Below are 14,779 nucleotides of genomic sequence, written 5' to 3'. Positions count from 1 at the left end.
CAGGGGCTGGTGGCAGGCCAAAAGCCCAGTCCCATGGCAGGAAGGGCCCAGGTCCAATACTGGAAGTGAGACAGGCATGGTTTCCATCACAGCTCCCAGGTGCTGTGTGGCCTTGGGCAAGTTGCTTAACCACTCTGAGCCACCTTCCTTCTCTGCAAAATGGGATTCACACTCTCTAAGATGGGACTGGAGTGGGGATTGAGAAGGCCTGAGGCACAGGCTCAAAAAATGGAGATGGACCTGGACATAAATGGGAACGGAACAGCACAGAGTCATTAACCGCAGCAGCGATGGGAATAACAGCAGACGACATCTATCAGGAATCCCCTTCACCACCTCACCAGGTACAAAATGCAGGCAGAACCACCTTCCAGAGAGAAGGGGCAGCCAGCAGGTGCTCGAACCCCAGTCCCCATCTGGTGGGTCACCCTGGCTAATCCAGGTCCTCTCTCTGGGCCTCAGTTTCCCCATTTCTAAAGAGAGAGTTGGATAGGTGGGAAAAAAGGGAGAGGAGAGAAGGAGGGAGAGAGGGGAGGAGGAGAAGTAGGAGGAAGGGAAGAAAACGTGGAAGAGAAGGAAAGGATAAGGAAAGGAGGAAGCAAAGAAAGAAGGAAAAGCCACTACTGTAGCTGAGGCATTAATTGAGAATTTACTCTGTGTTGGGTCATTTCATTTACTGCTCACAAAAATACTCTTGAGGTCAGAAAGAACCATCCTCATCTTATAGAAGAAAAGAATTGAGGCTCAATGAGATCCATCAAGTCACTTGCCCAAGGTCACACAGTGGAAGAGCTGGAATTTAAACCCACTTTTTCAGCTTCCCGAGCCCAATGCTAAGGTCCCTCCTAGTTGGGCTGTTGGAGCCACCAGGAAGTGAGCTGAGCACCACCTCCCCCTTGTGGTCACTCCCCAGAATTGCAGGCGTGAGGCCTGAAAGCATCGAAATGAGGTCTGAGGCCCCAGCCCTATTGGGTTCGGGCTAAGTCCCTCCACTCACCCACCTCCAGAGAGGAGGAAATCAAGCAGGCAGTGGCGGGACAGGGGCCTCAGAGGCCAGAAGGAGGGAGCCAAGGCAAGCTGCCCAAGGACTTCAAGGACAAAGGCTCCTCAATGACAGAGAGTGAAAGAAGAGGAGCTGGGTGACCAGGGAGGATGCCAGCAAGCAGAGACTACAAAGAGACAGGTTTTAAATGCTCTGCTGCCCATAACCTTTATCTTCACGCACACTCAAAAGTTCAAGTACAATCAGATAAGCTGAGTCGGTGCCACCTGAGAGGGAATGGAGAAAAGGGTGAGAGAGAAATCAGTGGAAGAGAACGTTTAGCAAAACAATCCGGCAGGTTTCAAATGTGTGTGAGTCTGTGGCTGGGATCTGGGCCCTCGAGGAGACTTCCCAGGGCTGCTCAGCAGAAGCCTGGCCGGGATCGCCTCAGCCCGTCAGTCAGGCTCTTTTACTCTGTTGTGGCTGTTCTCCATCAGGTCCTAGCACAAACCCTGACAGAGCAGCTTCTTCACCCCCATTTTACAGAGGAGGAAATCGAGGTTCAGGCGAGTGAAGTTTCTTGCCCATGGCCATAAAGCTGGAAAGGATGGACGTGGGATTTAAATGTGTGATCCTGTGTCTCTAACTCATGAGGCCCAAGTCTCGCTGAAACACGTGGAGCTGTGCAATCAAAAAGGCCCTCGTGAGCAGCACTAGCATTGCCTCGTCAAAGAGCTGCCTATCTTAGATGCCCCCACCTGGGAAAGGGGACCCAGAAGAGACTTCTTGAGCAAGTGTAAAACTAGCAGATCTCCAAATATCATGAAACTGAAGTCAAAAAAAAGAAAGAAAGAAAGAAAAAAGAGAAAGAAAATCACAGAAAATCATTGGAGGTGGCGAGGCCCTGGAACTCACCTGGGTAAACTGAGGCTCCCAGAGGAGACAGCTTCCCCAGGGCCTTGCTCACCACTTATCCACCTCCTTCCACAAGTGAGGAAACAGGTTGCGAGACAGGAAGTGCTGGCACAAGGAGTCAGAGCGAAGCAACAGCTAAATGGAGACTCGAAAACATACACGATAATAAAGTGACGATAACACTTACTAAGTGTTTGCTGTGTGTTGGGACCAGGCTAAGCACTTCATGCATGATATCATCTGAGCCCCACATCAGCCCTGTGAAGCAGATACTGTTACTACCATCCCCATTTTACAGATGAGGAAACTGAGGCCAGAGGCCTATCCAAGGGCACATATGAATGTTTGCAGATCTACAATCTGAACTTGGGCAGTCTGGCTCCAGAACCAGCTTCCCACTGTCTCCTGTTATCATCACAGCTGCCAGTTACCAAGCTCATTACCCGAGCATGCTGGCTCCTGCACACAATCTTACTCCATCCTTGCAACAAAGCTGAAGAAACGGGGGTCAATATACTGTTTTCCAGGTGAACAAACTGAAGTGCAGAGATATTAAGTAAATTGCTCAAAATCTCAAAGAGTCTGAGAGGAGACAGAGCTGGGATTTGAACCCGGGACTTTCAAACCCCAGCACATGTTCTCTTAACAGCTCTATGCCAGGCAGCTGGGGCTACCTCTCCACATTGAGCTGGAAACCCAAGAGGAGGGAAGACTTCCCCAGAAGAATCACCAAACACCTTTCACGTCACGAACCAGCACAGCTAGTCAGGCAACACCAGATTTTTGACAGTGTCTTGCCCACCCTCGACCCCCTCAGGCCTGGACCAGCCTTGACTCCCCATGTGCCACGTTCACAGCCATATCTGACAACCAACATTGCCTGTGAGTTCCTCTCTGCCATGCTCGTGACACTTACCACAAAGTGCCCGCTCCTCTTGTCCTTGCAGAAGCTGTGGCTCCTCCGGGGGCCCAAAGCCACAGGCGACACCTGCCGGAGCAGTTTTTCATTATCCTGGAGGGCATCCTCTTTCTCCAGGTCCCGCAGTGGCACCTGAGACACAGGACACAAGAAAAGAACTTTACCAGGGTCTTTCCTATTTAGAGGAAAAATATGTCACACTGAGAGTCCATTCTGAACCAAAAAGGGCAAAAAAGAAAAACTGCCAGAAATCCCCCTAACTTAATGGTAGGAGGTAACAGGTGGAGGCAGCAGGTTTGGGGTCTGGGTTCAAGTTTGAGGTCTAGACTCAGCCATTTAATAACTGTGTGACCTGAGGTGAGTGCATTAATCTCTCTGAGCCTCAATCATCTGGGAAAGGAACAGTAATAACAGCACCCAGCTTCTAGGGTGCGTGGGAGAACCAAGTAAGGAACGGCGCAAGGAAAGCGGACGACACAGTACAGCCACCAGGGGGCAGACATACACAAGTTTTGGGCAGCTGGCTTCGCTAACAAGTGGTCTCTGCCACACCTGGCATGTGGACCGCCCTCCATCAATGTTAGGCAGCCTCATTACTGACAGGGGTAATTCTTGGTGGCCTTATTTTAAACATCTCTCCATGCATTCCCCCTCCCACACACACACATGGGTAATTCTTGGTGACCTTATTTTAAACAGCTCTCCATGCATCCACACACATACAGACACACACACACACACACACACAGTTATATAGAGAAAGTGGTGCATGAATAGGAAGGTACCCCTAGTACATCTCATCTGAATCCTGTCATTTTTTCCACTCAGTTATATATAGAGGAAAAATTCACAGGTCAGTAAATACAGGACTTCAGAATTTATTTTTTGCATGCCTCACCCTCTCCCCATACAAAGAAAGAAAGGCCCAGAGAGAGGAGGCATCTGCCTAAGAGCACAAAGCATCAGGAAGAACAGTGCTGGATTCTTGATCCCTTCCCTTACAGCCTCTTTTCTTGATCCCTTGGGAGAAAAACCCACTGGTTTTCCTCCTACTTCCCTGGCTGTTCCTTTTCAGCTTCCCCACATGTCCTGGGCCAGCCACAGAACCTTCTCTTCTGCTATGTCATCCCCTCTGAGATGTCCTTCATGCCCCCAAAACATGGCTACCTACACCCAGATGATTCCCCATTCTGTCTCTCAGTTGGGACTCCAGACAAGTGGATCCCACTGCCCATTCAACATTCCCACTTGGCAGCTCACACTCATCTCAGATCCACATGCTCAAAGCCGGTCTCTCCATCCCTCCTCTCCAAAATTGTTCCTCTCCTGCTATGCCCATCCCCCAGCTGGGCAAGCCAACACCCTTGAGGTGACCTCCATTCTCTTCTCCACCCCATCAACAAAGCTGAGACTGTACCTTCAACACACGCTGCAAACCTCACATCCTATACCAAAATCAACTCAAAACAGATCAAAGATCTAAATATAAGAGCTAAAACTAGAAAACTCTGAGAAGAAAATATAAGTGTAAATCTTCAAGACCTCGGATTAGGCAGCAGTTTCTTAGTTAAGACACCAAAAGGACAAGCAACAAAAGAAAATAGATAAAATGGACCTTGTCAAAACCAGAAACTCTTGTGCTTTAAAAGGCACATTAAGAAAGTGAAAAGACAACCCACAGAGTAGGAGAAAATTTCTGCAAATCATATGTTCAAGAAGGCACTTGTATCCACAAAATGTAAACAATGAGAACTCAATAATAAAGACAAACGACCCAATTAAAAAATGGACAAAGGATCTAAATAGGCATTACTCCAAAGAAGGTATACAAATGGCCAATAAGCACATGAAAATATGTCCAATATCACCAAGCACGAGGGAAATACAAATCAAAACCACAATGAGATACTACCTCACACCCAACCCACCAGGATGGCTATAATCAAAAACACAGACAATAAGAAGTGTGGGTAAGGATGTAGAGAAATTAGAATCCTGATACACTGCCTGACATGGTGGGCTGGGTCACGTCTAGGGGCCTCCCAGCAGCCCAGCACCTAGAACGGGGCCCGCACGGGTTCAGGGTTCAGTACACTTATTAAATGTACCAAATGAATGGAGGGTTAGACGCATCCCTGAAGTGCCTCCTCTGATTTCCTCAAACTTCCCTCGCACCAGGGCCTGGGTCTGAGGCTTGACCATACATTGTCTCATGATAAATCTCCAACAAGTCCATGCCGCAGGCAGGATCCCCATCCCACAGATGAGGAAACTGAGGCTCAGGGAAGTCTGGGGAAGTGCTCAGAGTCACATAAGCTAAGGTTTAATCCCACGTCTGCCCAATTTGCAGTCCAGGACTGTTTCCATGGAGAAATCAAATCATACAAGTGCAAAGCGTTCATCTCTTAATAAAGAACTTTAAGAAATCAATGAGAAAAGGACCAACTTCACAACAAAAAGCAAGGAGAACACAAGCAAGTGGGTTACAGGAAAGAAACACAAATGTCCTCACAACCTAACAAGATGCCCCCCTCACACAGAACAGGAGAAAGCAAACTAATCCTCACTGAGGTGAGGGGCACTCATGAATGAAATCCAGAAGTCTGATAGGCTGGGGAAGGCTGAGGGGAACTGGGCCTCAAGCACACAGCTGCTGAGGATATAAACAGACAGAGCACCGCTGCAGGGCACACTGGCATGACCCTGCAAAATCACAGCCACATTCACCCTCGGCTAGGCAATCGCCAGCCTGAACCCACGGATATAGCTGCAGGGTGTACAATATGATGTCTGTGCATGGGTCGTCCGTCACAGCAAAAGATCGTAAATACCATAAACAGAGGAAGGTTAAACAAGAATTCCGCAATCAAAACAACAAGGACACTCTCTGTGGGCCGAATCCCAAAACTCTCTACAATGCATTATATGAAAAAAAGGCAGATGGAAAACCTGTGGATTCAACAGAGATCCTCAACCCAAGGATTCCCTGGAGAGCTTTCGAAATAACAAAGGCAGCCTCACCCCAGAAATTCTGACCTAAGGTCTAGGGTGAAGACCAGACTTTAAAGCTTTTAGGATTCCCTGTGTGTGTGCAGCCAAAGTTTCCACCACATGTAGGAAATGCTCTCTTCTATAGAAAGTGGAGGCAAAATAAGAATATGTATTCACATTCGCTTGTGTTTTCAGAAAGAAACCCTAAAAGAATTTGGACCAAAAAAGAAGAGTGATTACTGGATGGGGAGGAACGTGAGGATGGCTGGGGAAAGGTATTGGGGGAAATTTTATTCTGTACCTTTAAGTATTTTGGGAGCCTTGTGAAATATTCTCTCTTTTAAAACTAAAATAAATAATCTAAGTATATGACATACTACAATCAGGCCTGGGACAGAGTTTCAATAAATATTTGTTAAGTGAAAAAGAAAGAGAGAACCAGAGAGGAAGGAAGGAAGGGAGGGAAAGATCACCTTAATAATAATCACACCCTTTTCAGGGTACTTTAGCAGAATGCTCTGTCAGTCAAGGATCCTCATCCAGGGCAGCAAAGACGTGTGTCAAGATTCTTACTGCAGACCTGTTTCTAACACATTCAAACCAACCCAAATATCCATCAACAAGGGGCCAGGTAAAAAAGGTCTGGGCTCGGTCACATAACAAAATACTTTGCAGCCATTAGAAAGAATAAGGTGATCGAATATGCATAATTACTGTTAAAAAAAAAAAAAAAAGCAAGTTGCAAGATTTTCTGTAGAATGTTGCCATGTTTCCATTAAAACCCTATGTATTTATCTATATCTGTATGTGTGTCTAGACCAGGGTTCCTCAGCATCCAAACTGTGGACATTTGGGGCTGTCCTGTGAATTGCAGGATGTTGAGGAGGACCCTTGGCCTCAACCTCTTCCCCTTCCCTGTATGTGACAACAAAAAATGCCTCCAAGTATTGTCAAATATGCCTTGGGGCAAAATCACCCATGGTTGAGAACAATTAATGGGCCTGGAGGGATGTGTGTGTTCTAGTTTATGCACCAAACTCATTGTTTGGGGGAGATTTTCTTTCTAAAATGTATGTTTGTATAATATTTTAAATTTTAACACAAGCACCCACTACTTTTGCCATAAGACAAATTGGCATATGACAATCAATAATATATATATGATTGGTAAGTGACCATGCAATGCGGAAAAGTGCCAAAGGAGATCAAAAACTGTAACGGTGGCTGCATCTGGGGGAACTCATCTTTTACTTTCTACACCTCTCCCTGCGAGATCTGAATTTTTAACAACCAACATTTTGTATTTCGGCATTTGTTTTGGTTGTTTCTCGAAAAGGTCAAAAACCAAAGATCTTTGGAGAGAAGAGAACCAGGAAGCTGGTCCAAGGCTTCCCAATCCCTTAGTGAGAAAACAGATCCCTTGACAACCAGCACTCCTGGGGCCTGCATATTCCAGGCGGGTGTCCAAGGCTGGGCTAGGGGACAGAGCCAGGCCAGGTGCCCCCTCCGCAATGCCCCGGCTCCCGCTGCCAGTGGGCCCCTGAGCGAGATGCTGGCAAAGGGCTGAAGTGTCGCATTTCCACGGCCTCTTCCCTCTCCCGCTGTTGCCACAATAACAACCTGGAGGTGGGGACAGGTGAAACCCTTCTCGGGAAGCACACGGGGCAGGCAGTGCTGGGTACTTAACTCCATTCTGCCTAGTAACTCTGGTGTGGAACTGAGGCTAGGAGAAGTGACTGCTTTACACACAGCGGACAAGCAGCAGAGTCTTTATGATCTTGAACATAGTGGGTAGCTTGGCCTCTCCGAGAGACATGGGTTCAAAGCCCGACTCTACCATTTATCTACTTGTAAAGGTTAATGCTAGGTGTCAACTCGGTTAGATGAAGAAATGCTGAGAAACATGGTAAAGCTATCTTTTTAGGTGTGTCCATGAGGGTGCTTCCAGCAGTGATTAGTATGAGAGTCTGAGTGGCCTGGGTGGGAAAGACCTGCCCTCAGTGTGGGTGGGAACCATCCAATCCACTAGGGGTCCAGAAAGAATAAAAGACAAAGAAAAGAGGTGAAGCTCTCTCTATCCGCAGGAGGTGGGATCCACTCTTCCTCCTGTCCGTGGACATCGGAGCTCAAGACTCTTCAGCTTTTGTGTTCCAGGATTTACACCAAGGACACCATCAGCTTCCCTGGTTTTGAGGCCTTCAGACTTTGACTGAGCCATGCTACTACCAGCATCCAGTTTATAGACGGCCTATCATGGGACTTTTCTTCGTAGTCACGTGATCTAATTCCCCTAATAAATCCCTCTCATATAATTATAACATATCCTATTGATTCTGTCTCTCTGGAGAACCCTGACTAATACACCACTCTTAGCTTGAGGCAAACCCTCATTTCATGATCTCTACTGCTACTAATCCTATTGTTTCATTTCCACAGCATCCCCTTCCAGGCTGGACTCCTACTCTCTTCTACAGATGAGGAAACTCAGGCTTAGGGAGGTGAAAGCATTTGTCTTTAATCCCTGGGCCTGCAAGCAGCAAAGGTGGGATTTGGGCCCTGGTTTGCTGACGCCACAACACACAGGGAGCTGCTAAGTCAGCTTCCACACGGCCCCCAGAACATACCATGTTTTTTCCCCACCTCCAAACCTTTGTGCATGCCATACCTCTGCTGAGAATGCCCTTACCTCCCTTAATCAGCCCATCCAAACTCATGCCCATCCCCCCAGGTTGGGGTCATGCCAGCACCTCCTCTAGGACCCCTTCCTGGGCCTCTTCACCTCACCTTGCACCATATCATTTCCTGGGCTTGGACCACAGTGTCTAATCCTCCCACAGAGATCAAAAGCCTCCTGAGGGTGGCCTCTATGCTACAGATTTCTTCCCCACCTTCAAGGCTCTTCATTCACCAGAACAGCCTGTTAGAAAGTGGCCACTAACTGTTGGGTATTAGACCAGATTTGGGTTCACACACTAGCTTGGCGACTTGCCGCTGTGTGACCTGAGATGAGTTACTTAACTTCTGAGCCTCAGTTTTTCCATCTGTACAAGAAGATAATCATACTTATGGTACACATTGTCAGCACCCTGCCCAACACTCAAGTACAAGCCAGTGGCATGTCCAGTGGTGTCCTACTGTGTGAGAATTTTCTCTCCACCATTGAGCCTGGTACCAGCCAGGATATAAGAACCTGAATTTTAATAACACCTGAAACAGCTTCGGGCACGGACAGAAGGAATTGGAAAATACATACTCCAGGTCCCTTGCCCTTTGGACAGAACTCAAGAAATGTTCTATGCTGCTTCCTAGGGGTCCCTCATGAGACTGAGCCTCAGTTGCCCGAGTGGCACCCATACCTTCTGCCTCAGTTCTCCACTCCACCAATTGTTCCTGGGATCACCTCCTAAAAAGTACTACTTGCAAGGGTCTGCTTCTGTGTGATCTCTCTTTTGAGGCTCATATAAGATTGCTCCTTCATTCACTCAACAAATATTTCCTGAATGTTCACAAAATGTCAAGCACAACGCTGGATACTGGGGATACAATAATGCACATGATACAACACACTGGTATACAGCAGGTGTTCAATAAAGCTATCGTTGATACCTATTGTGACCATTGTTCTCAGCCAGAGGTTTGAACAGGTGGTCATAGGACACATGGAGCCAGCAGACAAGTAGTGCTTGAAGTTAATGACATTTTTCAATAAGTTGTCCTCATCTCCTAATGTGGGTATTACACATAAAAATCTAGATTTTCAGATTCTCTTGATAAATGAGGTCTGCCATTTCAGGGCCACCATTCTCATGTGTCGAGAACCATTCTCGTGTGTCAAGCGGTGGCTTCCTTCAGATAGGGCATGAGTTCCCCACTTGCCACAATCCCCACCACTCCCTAGAATCTCACACCCAGCTTCACTTCACTCATTTATGTACTCATGTGGCCCACATGAGACCTGACTTTGAGACCCCTGGCTTAGATGCTTAATCAATGTTTGACAAAATTAAAAGAGCTTTTGTACTCACCTTGTGACTGTCTCGAGCCCCTGACTCCCACCGACAGGGCCCCGTTTTGGCCTCAGAACTCTCCCCAGGGAGACTGGCCCTCCCTTTGGGCTGCTCTCGCCTCCTCTCTCTGGCTTCCTGCATGATGGACAGGCCCTCTTGGATTTTGGCAGGAGGGCCCTTCTCTGAACAGGCCCTTTTGACATCCAGCAGTGACCGTCCACAGTCATGTGGGTAGTCGCTCCACTGGGCAACACTGTCTTCCTCTCCGCACCCGATGAATTTCCTTGAGGTCCCTTTCTTCCAGTCAGTGGGGGGCGATTTGGGTGACACTCTGGCCCCACTGTCCAGATCCTCTTGACCAGTGGGCTTCAACTCAGCCATGTAATTCTGACACTTTGCACCATGATGTTTACTTGCAAAGGCCTTTTTTTCATCCTCGGCAATTCCCAAGACTTTTTTCCTAGGCCCTGTAGGGACAGAAGAGGCCCCTGGATATTTTTCAGAAGGAGCTAAGTGTGGTGCAGCCCACAAAGGAGGGCTAGCTTTGGTGTTCGTGGCTGCCCCCGTTGTCTCTGTTGGCTGCTTGCCTGAGCCAGGAGGAGAACTGTGGCTTGTTTCGGCATAACTGGCTCGTTTCCGGAGACTCTCTGCTTTGGGCACCTCTCTTAGGCTTTTCCTCCTCCATTCCACCCCGCCTCGCTGGCCTGGCCTCTCCTGAGCTGAGCTGCTGGGCTCCACAGTTGGACTCCCCTTCTGCTCCTGAGCCTCTCCAGGGACTCTGGTCGACTGTTCCCTGTATTCTGCCATCAGAGCATCGATGTCGAGAACACTGGATCTATAGCTGTCTTTGATTTTACCTGGGAATGTGTCACTGAGTATATCGGTCCTCCTCCTGACATGATCTTTTGGACGACTTTTCAAAGTTGGGGTGGTTTGGGGATTGCTGCTGCTGGGAGACATCTTGCTCCCACTTTCCTTCCAGTCGTTCTGAGAACCAGTGCCATCTTCTGATGCCCGATGAATCCATAAAGCATCCACGTCAATGTTTCTTTCACTAGAAGGGTCCAGAATCTTGTCCCCAGCAGATGATGGACAGTCTGTCGGTTTCAGATTTTTTGAAATGCTTACATTTTCATGCTCTCTTTCCTTAGACCAGTTTTTACTGCCTACAGTCTCCAGTGACTCTTCATGGTTCAGAGCTGATGTTAAAGAATGAGGAGATGCAGGCAGAGCTGTTTTTCTAGAATGTTCCAGCAAGTTTTCAGGCCCCAACTTAACAACGCTCTTTGCCTTTTGGATATCAGGAATCTGATAGGTTACTGCAAAAAACGTCACCTTGGGTTCCGCACATGACCCTTGCTTCACGTTGGAGGAAGTCTGGTCCTGTGAAGCACGTGAGTTCACCTCCTGCATCTCCACCCTATTGTGGGATCGTTGAGAATTTTTTAAGGCACCAGCTGTGGGGGTATAATCTGTTTGTCTCTGCTCCACCTTAGAAGAGTTTTCTGGGGTGAGAAAGCTGAATGTGTCAAATTTCACATCATGGGGTAAAGTCCGCCGCCTCCATCTGTCCATCCTCTGGTCCATGGGACTGGCTTTCCGCATTTTGACTTCAGGCTCCGGCACCTGGGCTGGCCTTGGATCACGCATGCTGGCAGCCACAAAGGGGGAGCCTTTCTGCACAAAAAAGGCATCAGGATGTGCTCGTGCTCGGGGTTCAGAGGGCTCATCTGTAGCTCTAGTAGGAGGGCCCAGGGGGCATCCCCAGGGTGGACCCCTTGCTTCTGCTGCAATACAGCCTCCTGGCTTCTTCTCAGCCCCCTCAGGCCCTTCGTTCTGGGCCTCCCAAACAGCAGCCTTGATGACCCTCACAGAGGTAGCCTCAGGAGCACATGGCTCTTCGCTGGCCACCATGGTGGCCTTATGCCAGTTCACCACTGCCCCACCTGTCCATTTGGGTGATGGGCAATTGCCCCCAAATACATCCTTTGGTTCTTGAAAGTCAGGCTTTGACCCACTGGCCTCATGCGTCCCTCGAGCTTCCCAAATCAAACTGGCCCTTTGGACGGATCCCACCTGACCTTCCAGATTGCACTCCCGGTCAGCAGGGGTGACCTCCTGGGACAGCTGCCTCCCCTTCAGTGAAAGCCGAGACCTGCCACTCTGGAGCGTGACCGCTGTTTCCTCCGGCGCTGTCGAGATGGCCTCACTGTGCACACGCTTCCCCACTGTGTGCACAATGTCAGACTTGGGCTCAATCCTCCGGGATGTGGGACGAATGTCCAAGTGCTTGAGGAAGGGGTTAGCACTACGTTTTTCACCCAAAGGGCATTTTTCCGGGAGGGGAGTGTGAAGCTGTCTGGGCTCACTGTTCAAAGGGGCAGCTCGTCCCAATTTCTCTATCTCAGGACTTTCAGACCACCTGGAGTTCTCTTTCTTGAGGTTTGTCATTTCTGGTGGGTCCTTCCCTGGCCAAAAGCCTTTCTCAGTCCTGGGTCTAGGCTCTGAGACACGAGCATAGGCCACATCACCAGGGGGTGTGGCTGAGAGACGACACTCCGACTGGTCAGCCACAGTGTGTCTCTCCACGCGATGCTCAAATACCGTGGCCCACACGGTCTGGAAGCTTCCATCATCTTCTGGAGTGACATCAGAAGAGCACGGAGTCTGCACTGAGCTCTCATCCCGACATTGGTTGGGGTCTTGGTTAGAGCTGTCTTTCCGTTCCATCTGCCTAGACTTTTCCCGGAGTGACCCAGGCTTCCAGGGGCTTCTTGGGGCAGACACACCATCCTTTTGCTGGGGAAAAGGAAAAAAAAAAAAAGAAACAATCCAATGTTAAAGGATTCAAAATGGACAGGAAGAGGTGAGATGACTGACATGGCAGCTTTTAAAATTAAAACAGTGAGACACCATACAATTTTCAAGACTGAAGACATCCAGTGTGGGTGAGGATATGGGAACTGGACACAGCCACCGTTGGAGAGAACATAACTGGGCATGACTTGGGGCAGTGTGGCACACCTATCATGATTTAAAAATACTCATCTCCTCTTATCTGGCCAAGTGCCTCCCGGGACTTTGCCTTTGCCCATGTGCACAAGCCTGCATGAAAAAGAAAGCCCAAGCAACACTGCATGTGAAAGCAAAAGAGCACAGAAACAACCCGAATGCCAACCTGAAGGACACTGGCTGCATCATGTCGTATGCAAATAACAGATTACTACACAGGCATTGTAACCGCAGAAGGAGGCGGATCCCAATGTCGTGACATCTAAGGACACTTACAAAATATCGTCTTGGGGGGAGAAAAGCAGAGTGCATAACAGTGTACAATAAAACCATTTTTAAACACTGTACATGCATGTGTGTATACACACATGTAGATAAACTGTCTGGAGAAAAATAGAAATAAGTGTGGCAAGGGAAGGGGGATAAGAGGGTTGTTTCCTTTTCCAGTGAGAATGGATTCATATATTATTTGTATAAAATTTATGTAATAGAATATAAACAAAGGAATGTTCAAAGGAATCTAAAATATATAGACAAAGCTCATATCCTTTTTGTTCCTGCATAAAATACCAGTCCCCTTCCTGGATAACAACTATTGTCAATGGTTTATGATCCTTGAAGAGCCTTCCAGAACTTTCTCCTTGTATTATTCTTCTTAAAAAATAGTTAAAATGGTATATTACAAAGAAAATAACACTCATCCCCCAGATTTGAGGACAATTAACACCATGTCTCCATAACTTCACATAGCCCTTTTGCTCTCTCTGTTGTTGCCTCTATAGGATTGTAATGCAAATATAAGGGGCTTTACTTAACCATTTTCAAAGAAATGATTCAGAAGATCCAAGGAAAAGATGCAGGGCAAACCCTGCCCCTGAGAGTGGGGAGCATTGCCACTCAGTTACCAAGAAGGGGCTGGCCAGTTAGCTCAGCTGGTTGGAGTGCAGCCTTCTATCGGTAAAGGGCCACAAAAAATAATTACATTGTGTAATGCTGAATATACTAATTATACTGATTTGATCACCACCTATTGCACACAGGTATTGATATTCAATGCTGTACCCCACAGATATGTACAATCAATACAATCAATTGTTTTTCAATAAAAATAAATTAAAAAATAAAATTAAAAAGATTTGAATAAATGCAGTTATAAATTAAAAAAAAGTTAGTCCACCTTTGTTGGGGATTTACTGAGATGGGTACAAATGGGCTTGAAACCAAGCACCATTATATTTTAAAAACTCCGCAGAAGTTTCTTAAAATACAAAACATGTACGTACCATATGATCCAGGCATTCCACTCCCAAGAGAAAAGAAAATACAAATCCCCGTAAAGCCCCATCCACAAATGTTCATGGTGGCTTTATCTGTAATGGCCCCAAACTGTAAACATCTCACCCATCAGAGGGAGAATGGATAAACCAACTGGTCTATCAACACGATGGAATATTACTTGGCAATAAAAAGGAATGAACTATTGATACACACCACGACATGACGAATCTCAAAATAATGACTGCATGAAGAAGCAGGATCAAAAAAAGATGACTGGTTCCACTTACATTAAAGTCTAGAAAATGCAAACTAATCTATGGTGACAGAAAACAAATCAGTGATTGCTTGGGGACAGGGGGAGGGAGGGAGGGATGACAAGGTGGTAGGAGGAAACTTTTTCATGTGAGGGAGATGTTTGTGCTCTTTACTATGTGTCAGTTGTATCTCAAGAAAGCTAAAAAAAAATTAAAACTGCAGAAAGCATCAACCACAAACCAGTTATTCATCGTGGTTATTTTACAAGCTTTTTCTTATCAAACGGATGAATTAAAAATTTTTAATTGCTAGTAACCTACCTCTTTTTTTTTTACTGCTAAGTGGTAAGACAGGGTGGGGAAGGGAATAAGAACCATAATAAAGGGACTTAAGGGAGTTTCTCTTGACATCTTAAACCTA

At 47.2% G+C, this 14,779-nt stretch overlaps 1 protein-coding gene across 1 annotated transcript in view; it reads right to left on the bottom strand.

Annotated features, from left to right (window-relative positions):
- Window positions 1–14,779, bottom strand: part of KIAA1671 (KIAA1671 ortholog) — a 134,167-nt gene that overhangs the window by 115,121 nt on the left and 4,267 nt on the right. Inside the window, exons 3-4 of the mRNA XM_063087992.1 lie at window positions 9,833–12,613; window positions 2,814–2,948 (exon numbers count right to left, since the gene is read on the bottom strand). Of these exons, the coding sequence (XP_062944062.1) occupies window positions 2,814–2,948; window positions 9,833–12,613 (2,916 nt within the window). The remainder of the gene's footprint in view (window positions 1–2,813; window positions 2,949–9,832; window positions 12,614–14,779) is intronic.

This window comes from Cynocephalus volans, chromosome 2 (genome assembly GCF_027409185.1).
Source record: "Cynocephalus volans isolate mCynVol1 chromosome 2, mCynVol1.pri, whole genome shotgun sequence".
Classification (NCBI taxonomy): domain Eukaryota; kingdom Metazoa; phylum Chordata; class Mammalia; order Dermoptera; family Cynocephalidae; genus Cynocephalus; species Cynocephalus volans.
Note: the sequence above shows the minus strand (reverse complement) of the source record. Positions and strands in the feature narration are given on the sequence as shown.